A 10,217-nucleotide genomic window follows, 5' to 3' on the forward strand; every position below is an offset into this window, starting at 1 on the left:
GTCAACAATAAATTTATGGCTTTTAAAAAAAACTCTAAAACAAAACTAAACATCTCTTACAGTGTTGGAATATATTGTACCATCTCTCAGTCTGTGCAACCAACTGATAACAAATGAGCTCTCTGCTCTTCTACTTCTAAATTGTTGTATTTAGATTTCTACCTGGAAAGAAGATGAGAAAGGGACAGATTTCTATTTGTAGTTCCTATTATCACTTAGAGACATTGCAACAGAATATTTCATACTGCAAGAGGAGTGACTTGTTAAAGAAGCCTGGTTCAAAGCCTTATACAAAGGCCTATTTATGTCAACTTGGATGTGGCAAGTTAACCAATAGCATAGGCCTAATTCTATCTTTTAGTATGAGAAAGAAAGTGACATAGAGAGAGAGGAGTGGGAGAGAGAAAGAGACAGAGAGAGGAAAACAGTTATGCATATTCCTATTTTAGGTATATTATAAAATTAGCCAAGTTTCATTGAGAGTTTATAATGTGCCTGGTATGACTGTAAACAGTTTGCATAAATAATACAATCTTATGCCTACACTATTAGTCTTGGTTTGCACTAGCGGAAACTAGAATATGATTATAGGTGTAAGTAGTTCATTTACATGGACTCTGATCTGTAGGGTTGCAGGATCCTTTGTCTTAGTTATATTATAAAGCTTAACTACCAGGGCCAGCACTGTGGCGCAGTGGGTTAAAGCCCTGGCAGGAAAGCGCAGGCATCCCATATGGGCGCTGGTTCTAGTCCCAACTGAACCTTTTCCAGCCCAGCTCTCTGCTATGGCCTGGGATAGCGGTAGAGGATGGCCCAAGTCCTTGGGCCCCTGCACCCGTGTGGGAGACCCGGAAGAAGTTCCAGGCTCCTGGCTTCGGATCGGCTCAGCTTTGGCCATTGCAGCCATCTGGGAAGTGAACCAGTGGATGGAAGACCTCTCTCTCTGTCTCTACATCTCTCTATAACTCTGTCTTTCAAATAAATAAAATAAATCTTTAAAAAATAAAGCTTAACTACCTTGGTAGAAAAATATGAAATATTCAAGATTATACAGGAATCCAGTGTTTTGTAGGAATACTCCCTTTGTTATGCCAAGCAGCATGCAGTGTGGGTAGAGGTCAAAGATAAACAGACAGTGTGATGGAGGATGAGGTCACTGTGAGAGTTCTGTTACAGTGTAAGATGAGAAGGTTCTTATCAACTCAGTATTTTTGGTTTAATCACTTGACCTTAAATTAGAAAACACAGAGAATTAGTCATGCTTTCTCAGCGTCTTATAGTACTTTGACCATGCACTAGGCAATTTAACATCTTACTATAACTGGTCTTATATTTTCAGTTACCCTTGTGGATAAGGGCCAATTTGATAGTAAAATACATGTGACACAACACTTACTGTAGTACTGAGCATTTATTCACAGCTATATGATTTCAGAAAGCACTGAAGGCCACAGAACTGAGCACAGAGGGGCTACAAAATTCAAATACTTGACTTACAAGTAAAAATATGTATGCAACAGTTTAAGGTCCACATCTGTCTTTATATGAAGTGGATTTTGTTTTACTGAACTTTGTGAGGAAATGTTTTTGACATAAAAGAGGTGGTAGGGGCCCAGCATTTTGGCGTAGCGGATAAAGCCACTGCCTGTGACAGCAGCATCCCACATGGGTGCTGGTTCCTATTCTGGCTGCTCCACTTCTGATCCAGCTCTTCTAATGGCTTGAGAAAAGCAGTAGAAAATGGCCCAAGTGTTTGCCCCCCGTGCATACACATGGGGGACTCAGATATAGCTCTTGGCTCCAGGTTTTGGCCTAGCCACATGAGCTTTTGCAGAGATATGGGCAGTGAACCTGCATATGGAAGATTTCTGTCTCTCCCTCACACTTTGTAATTCAGACTTTCAAAACGAATCAATAAATCTTTAAAAAACAAGAGAGGGGCCAGCATTGTGGCGTAGTAGGTAAAGCCACCGCTTGAGGCACCAGCAACCTATGTGAGTGCCAGCTTGTGTCCTGGCTAATCCACTTCAGATCCAGCTCCCTGCCAATGTGACTGGGAATGCAGAGAGGATTGCCCCTGCATCCAGACAGGAGTCCTGGATGAAGCTCCTGGCTCCTTGCTTTGGACTGGCCCAGCTCCCGCCATTGTGGCTATTTGAGGAATGAACCAGCAGATGAGGATTTCTCTCTCTGTCTGTGTCTTCCTCTCTCTCTAACTTTGGTTTTCAAATAAAATAAATCTTTACAAAAAAGATAGAGGTGGGAAAAATCCAGTATGGGCAAACTTTGGGAGCTGGATGAAGTAAACTATTAGAATGGACAATGAATTCAGATTTTGAAATGATGTAAATATTTATAATGCTTGACAGGATATAAAATATTTTTATTTTATTTTATTTTTTAGACAGGAAGAGTTAGACAGTGAGAGAGAGAGAGAGAGAGAGAGAGAGAGTCTTCCTTTTTCTGTTGGTTCACCCCCCCAAGAGGCTGTTACGGCTGGTGTGTTGCATCCTGCATGTTGCGCCGATCCGAAGCCAGGAGCCAGGTGCTTCCTCCTGGTCTCCCATGTGGGTGCAGGGCCCAAGGACTTGGGCCATCCTCCACTGCACTCCCGGGCCATAGCAGAGAGCTGGCCTGGAAGAGGAGCAACCGGGACTAGAACCCGGTGTGCCGGTGCCACAGGCAGAGGATTAGCCTAATGAGCCAGGGCTCCGGCCAAGAAATAAAATATTTTAATTTAGTAGGATAGCTGGAAGAAATGACAGAGAATTGGAAATCTTGCTTTAGTGTCCCAAAGTTCCTTCCCTTAATTTTTTTTATTGAGATGAAATTCACATAATTTAAAATTAACCATTTAAAAGTACAATTTGGTGGCATTTAGGCATTTTCATTATCCCAAAAGAGAACCTCATAGCTGATAACAATCACTTCCAATTCTTTTTCTCCTGTCTCTGGAAAACATTAGGTTCTTTTTATCTCAATGAGTTGGTTTATTTTGGACATTTCACATAAATGAAATAATACAAAATGTGACCTTTTGTCTGACTTCTTTGATTTAGCATGTTTTGGAGGTTGATTCACATTGTACTTATTCCTTTTTACAGAAAAATCTAACCTGTGTATGTGCAGTATGTATGCCACATTTTGTTTATTTTTTCATGAGCTGATGCACATTTGGGCCCTTTCTGTTCTCTTGGCTATATACACACGAGTGAAACTGCTGGGTAATATGGTAATTCCATAGTAAATTATTTGAGAAATTGTTAGTTTTTCACACTGGTCAGGTTAAAATTTTACCAGCAATGCATGAAAGTCATAATTTCTCCACATTCTCAGTGCCATGGTTTGTATATAGTTCAAGAATGTACTCCCACAGCTTCATGGATTGGTTTAATACTTATTGAGGTGTACTCATTGTGAGGTGTTAAGAGGTGGAGCCTTTGGGCTGTGATTATGATTAGATAAAGTCATCAAAGTGGAACCCTGGTGGCTATATAAAAAGAGAGATATCAGAGGATATATTCAAAAGGATGCACTGCTTCTCTCTTACTATGTGATGTCCTGAATCCACCTCCTTGGGACTATGCCAGCAGAAAAGCCATCTTCAGATGTGAGCTATTGACCTTGGACCAAAGCTTCGAAACAAAGCAAACTTTTCTTCGTAAGTTAGTCCACTTCATGTATTTCATTATAGAGGTTTAACATCATTGCTTTGCACATGCATATCCAGCTGCAGCATTTGTTGGAGACAATTTTACCTCCATTGGATGACCTTGGTATACTTGCTGAAAATCAATAGATGGCCACAGATCTATAGGTTCAGTTCTCAACACTACAATATATAAAATGATTTACACCCTTTTGCCACACTGCTTAGAACACTGCACCTGTTGAGATCAGTACAGCTCTATAGCCTTAAAATTGGGAAGTGCTGGCTGGCGCCATGGCTCACTTGGCTAATCCTCAGCCTTGTGGCGCGGGCACATGGGGTTCTAGTCCCGGTCGGGGCACCGGATTCTGTCCCGGTTGCTCCTTTTCCAGTCCAGCTCTCTGCTGTGGCCCGGGAGTGCAGTGGAGGATGGCCCAGGTCCTTGGGCCCTTCACCCGCATGGGAGACCAGGAGGAAGCACCTGGCTCCTGGCTTCGGATCCGCATGGTGCGCTGGCAGCAGCACGCCAGCCACAGCGGCCATTGGGGGGTGAACCAACAGAAAAGGAAGACCTTTCTCTCTCTCACTGTCCGCTCTGCCTGTCAAAAAATAAATAAATAAAATAAAAAAATAAAAAAAAATTGGGAAGTGCTGAGTCCTCCAACTTTGTTTTCTCAATATTGTTTTGGCATTTCAGGGCCTTTGCAATTCTATACAAGTTTGATGATCAGCTTTCCAATTTTTTATAAAACATCAAAATGGGCCATTTGAGTTAAATTTTTTTGAAAACTTATTTCACTTATTTAAAAGGCAGGGACACAGAGAACTTCCAGGCAATGATTCACTCTCCGAATGTCCCAAACAGCTAGGACTTGGCCAAACCAAATCCAGGAGTCAAGAAACCGTCTATGTGAGATGTGAGTATTTGGACTACTACCTGCTGACTTCCGGACCATATTAGCATAAGGCTGGAGTAGACAGCAGATTTGGGACTTGAACCCAGGCCCTCTGCTATGGATGTGGGCACCCCAAGTGTCTTAGCCACTCTACCAAACATTGACCCTTTGTTGGTATTTTGATAGTGCTTACAGTGAATAAGTAGATTGCTTTGGGTAGTATTGTCATTTTGTCATTTTCTAGTATGTGAACATAGGAGATCTTTCCTTTTAGTGCAATAACATTTTGTAGTTTTCACTGTGAAAATTTTTCTTGTACTTGGTTAAATTTGCCACGGGTGTTTTTTTTTTTTCTTTTGGCTGCTATTATAGATGGAATTGTTTTCAGTGTATAAAATCTTTCACATACATATTCATGAAGCTCAGCCCCTAGTTATTCTTTAAATGATTGGTAGAATTCATCAGTGAAATGATCCAGTCTTGGACTTTTCTTTTTGGAGGTTTTTTTTTTTTTTCTTTGAGTAAACTATTTTATAGAGAATAAACCAGCCTCTCTTACTCTCAATATCCTACACCAAAATGTACTTTTGTTGTAATTCATCTATTCGCATTGATGCAATTCACGTTAGGATTCATAGTTCACATTAGGATTCATTCGTGGTGTTGGGAGGTTGATTATTGACTTAATCTTTTCACTTATTATAGGTCTACACAGATTTTTAATTTCTTATTGTGTCAGCTTTAGTAATTTGTCTTTCTAGGGATTTGTCCATTCGTGTAGGTATACTAGTATTTCTTTTTTATTCAAAGTTGATAATAATGACTTTCATTATCATTTCTGATTTAAACTACTTGTGTTTTCTTTTCTTTGTCAGTCTGGTTTAATTTAGTGGATCTTTTTCAAAAAATCAACTTCTGATTTCATTAATTCCCTCCAATGCTTTTTTAATCTCTATTTTACCTCTATCTACTCTTCATTTCCTTCCTTCTGCTAGCATTGATATAATTGGCACTCCTAAACCCACAGTTATGAATGTGCAATTAGTTTGTAGTTACAAGAGTATAAAATTTGTCCTCCGTATTAGGGGGTTCGGCATGTATGGACTCAATCAACTATGGGTCAAAGTCATTTGGAAAAATTTATCTGTCCAAACATGTCTAAACTTTTTTTGTCATTATTCCTTCCAAGGATGGGGGTCATCTGGTTGTAAATGCTTGGGAAATCATTTGGTCTGGCCCTTCCAAGGCAACCGCAGGAACAAGGACTCAAAATTCATTCAGTCTAATTCAGTCTACAGCAGGCTAATTTCCAAACTGATAATTTTGTACTGCCTGAAATATCCAAATGACCCTAGGCAGGAAAAGTTCCTAACACCTGCAACAATATAGTATAACAACCATCTACAAGGCACTTTTACTGAAAATAATAACTCAGAAACTCATGGAAATGGAATAATATATTTATTTCGGTAGACAAATTTTTAAATCCTTGGATTTTTCATACTATACATTTGCATGAACTTAGGAAGACCCCTATATTAGGTATTATAAGTTATCTAGAAATGACTTAAAGTATATGGGAGGACATGTGGGGTTAAAAGCAAGTACCTCACCATTTTATGTAAAAGATTTTGGTATCCAGGATGTGGGAACTGTCCTGCCATCAACCTCCCATGGATAGTGAGTTATGACTGCTTATACACTATTTTAAATGGCTTTTTTGTGGTAATGTAACATAAAATTTACTATTTTAGAGATGTCAGTGGCATTTACTACTTTGACCCTGTTGTAAAGCCATCACCATTGTCCATCTCTGTAAGTTTTTCATCATCCCAAACTGAAACTCTACCCTTTAAAAAAACAAACAAAATCCCTTCCCTTTCTGCTCTCCCTGGTCCCTGACAGCCACTGTTCTTTTGGTCTTCTATGTGACTTGTTTAAATAGAATCATATAATTGTTCTTTTGTATTTCATTTACCATGTTTTATAAACCTACATTGTAGCTTGTTTTAACACTTCATTTCTTTTAAGTTGAACACTACTCCTTTGCATGTAAATATCATACTCTGTTTATCCATTCATCCATCAACAGATACTTGGATTATATCCACCTTTGGCTATCCTCAGTAATGCTGCTATGAACACTGGTATAGAAATACCTATTCATCTCTGCTTTCAATTCTTTAGAGTATCTGCCTACAAGTGGAATACCATATGGTAACTGCATGTTTATTTATTTTTTGAGGAACTTCCGTGTTGTTTTGAGCAACTGCTATATCATTTTTATAATACCACTAGAAATGCACAAAGATTCTAATTTCTCCATATCCTTGAAAATACTTGTGTTCTTTTTTGATGATAGTTGGAAATGAAGTGTTATTGATTTGTATTTCTTTAATTAATGAAACTGAGCATCGTCTGAAGTGCTTGTTGGCTTTTTGCATATCTTTTTTGTTAAATATCTATTCAAATTCTTTGCCTGCTTTTTAATGGGTTATATAGTTCTCTGTTGAGTTGTTCTTAGTATATTCTGGACATAAGATCCTTACCAGAAATATGAGTTGTGAATACTTTATTTCATTCTGTTGCTTATCTTTTTTTACTGTGTCCTTTGTTACAGAAAAGTTTTAAATCTTGATGAAGTTCAATGTATGTGCTTCTGGTGTTGTGTTTCGGCTGCTCCTCTCCCGATCCAGCTCTGTGCTATGGCCTAGGAAAGCAGTAGATGGCCCAAGTCCTTGGACCCCTGCACCCATGTGGGAGACCCGGAAGAAGTTTCTGGCTCCTGGCTCTGGATCAGCGCAGCTCCGGCCATTGCAGCCATCTGGGGAGTGAACCAGCAAATGGAAAACTCTTCTGGCTGTCTCTACCTCTCTCTGTAACTCTTTCAAATACATAAAGTCTTAAAAAAAAAAAAAGGCAGTGAAATACACTGTCACATGAAACTAAATATAACTCTGATGAGTAAGACAGAAAAGAAATCATAAGTTGACATATTTAAAGTATATTACTTGTCTACATTTATCTTTTCAAGATTTCTCTGTTGTTAGGTACTTCTGTAACTGATTTGCAAAATTTGGTATAATTTTTTTGAATTTTTAAAAGCTAATATAAAAGGCATAAAAGGCATTTAATGAGGATTCATTATAAACATACAATAACATATATTTGATGGGTTGTATTTTTTCTTAGAAAATGGTCTAAAATGGTTCTAGCTTCACCATGTTTTATAAATACAAAGTTGGATATTCCTTTGTGTTGTATTTGTCAAAATGAGTCAAAAGTTAAGAATCTATTTATTTTACAAATGTCAGATTATATGCATTCAGAATATGAAATCCCCTGTGTAAGACCAACACAAAAACATGTTTTGTTGAAGTACTTGTTAATTTGGCTCCAAAATATTTTTATTTTTCTAATATACAGCACTTATTTGCCCTTCACCTCTAGTATTTCCCAAAGAATTATCATAAAAGGAAAAGAAATAACCTCTCCCATTCATCCTGTTATTATTACTTTATAATTGGGATCAGAAAATTTTTTTCTATTAAGGACCAGATAGTAAATATTTCAGTGTTTGCAGGCCATACAAGCCCTCCTGCATCTGCTCAACTCCGGCAATGTATAAAAGTGGCATAGAGAACAGCTCATGAATGGGTATGGCTACATTTGACCCATGATTGTCGTTTTGCTATCTTTGTTTTTGTGCACCAAAGCTAAACTTTCTCATATAAGATAACCAAAAGATAAATAATAACTTAAGGCCCTAGGAGAGGGCATTTGGTCTTGTAGTTAAGATACTCATGTTCCACATCAGAGTACCTGGGTTTTAGTTTCAGCTCCAGCTCCTGATTCCAATGTCCTGCTAACGTAGACCACAGGAGGCAGTGGTGAAGGCTCAGGTAATTGGGTTGCTGCCACCTGTTATGGGAGACCTGGACTGGATTCTCAGCTCTCAGTTTCAGCCCTGGCTCAGCCCCAGCCACTGTTGAAATCTGGGGAATGAATCAGTGCATGGAAGCTGTCTCTTTTTCTTTTCCTGTCTCTGTATCTCCCTGTCTCCCTCTCTCTGCCTTTCAAATAAATTAATTAAATTAAAAAATAATTTAGGGCCTAAAAGAAATCTACCGAATATTTTTCTTTTACTCTCCTCTAGGAGTAAGCACTGTGTTGTCTGGAAAGTATATTCTACTTCAAATATATCTACACAGTTCGATTTTTTTCTTACCCTGAGATATTTATTAAGAAAGGGTAATCTGGAATCCAATGCATGGAGTATCTTTGGGAACAATGTAAGTAGTAAGTGATAGTACTTCCAGCATTAGAAGAACCTCAGCTCCCAGGTAATAACTGCTGGGTAATAAGCAAGTGCCTGCACCATGCCTTCAACACTGAATGTTAAAGGGCAATAAGGTCTCCCTGGCAGTGATTGCAGCAATTGAAAGTTATATTTTCATATCTGGTATAGGGATGATATCTTCCAATATTTTTCTTTGTGGCAAGTAAGGTTGTTGGTGAAGACTCAGCAAATGGATTATCAGGAGTGCTTTCTGTACAGGTAACTGGATCCAAAATGTGTAGAACCTAAGAAAAACAAAAGGTAAGGTTTGATGAATACAGTATCAACTACATAAGCCCTTAGTTTAACTGATGGATAATTACCTATAGAGTTCCATTTCATGAATATGTAATCACCAGAAGAGTAACGTCTGCATGATGAGAGGACATACTCCTTTTCTCTAAAAGCTCTGAACTTAGTAATGATGCCCAGTTATTATATTACCTAGGTTAACCATATTTTTTTAATCAAAACATTAATGTTCTTTTGTGGATAACAGTGGAACAAAATAAAACACAGAAGAATCTAGGGATGAAACTATTGTACTTGGGGCTGGTGGGTTTAAACTGCTGTGTGCACTACCAGTATTCCACATGTGCGCCAGTCAGGTCCCAGATGTTCCACTTCCAATGCAGCTCCCTGCTAATCACCTGGGAAAGCAATGGGAGATGGCCCAGTACTTGGGCCCCTGTACATATGTGGGAGACAAGGAAGAAGCTCCTGGCTCATGGTTTAAGCCTGGCACAGCCCTGGCCAATGTGGCCATTTGAGGAGTGAGTCAGCAGATGGAAGATCTCTGCCGCTCCCTCTCTCTATGTAACTCTGATGTTCAAATAAATAAATAAATCTTTTAAAAAAATTGTACTTAAAGCAATGCAAATTTTTATCCTTAACCAAACAGTACCCTTGCCTCCCTTTTAAAATCTTTCACTCAACTGCTTGGAATCAGGAATCTACCTTCTTCTACTGAAATGCTATTTCAAGATAGTTGATCACTTTTATTTGTCAAATCAATGTTTGTTTTTTTTTTTTCTACTCTATACAAAACACTTTATACTAATAATAATGTTATTGTTTCTTAGGTTCTACAATATCATGTCCTCTCAATTCTTCTGCTCTCATTTTTCCTATTCTGAGAAACATAACTGAGGAACACCATTGAGTTAAAAATAATTCTCCATATCGCTTCTCGGCCTTTTGGCTAAGATCAAGTGTAAAAATAATTCTCTGATAAAAGTCATAGGATAACATGTATGGTGCACCAGCGCCCAATCATCACCTGATGAGCATGGGCACAATGCAAAGGAAGTAGACACTGTAACTGAAAATAAAC

General features: G+C 38.4%; 1 protein-coding gene across 1 annotated transcript in view; it reads right to left on the minus strand.

Annotated features, from left to right (window-relative positions):
- Positions 1-7,102: 7,102 nt before the first annotated feature.
- BLZF1 (basic leucine zipper nuclear factor 1) overlaps positions 7,103-10,217 on the minus strand; it is a gene marked incomplete in the record, with an annotated part of 78,857 nt that continues 75,742 nt past the window's right edge. Inside the window, 1 exon segment of the mRNA XM_070077376.1 lies at positions 7,103-9,129. Within this exon segment, the coding sequence (XP_069933477.1) occupies positions 8,944-9,129 (186 nt within the window).

The sequence above is a fragment of the Oryctolagus cuniculus genome, chromosome 7, assembly GCF_964237555.1.
Source record: "Oryctolagus cuniculus chromosome 7, mOryCun1.1, whole genome shotgun sequence".
Classification (NCBI taxonomy): Eukaryota; Metazoa; Chordata; class Mammalia; order Lagomorpha; family Leporidae; genus Oryctolagus; species Oryctolagus cuniculus.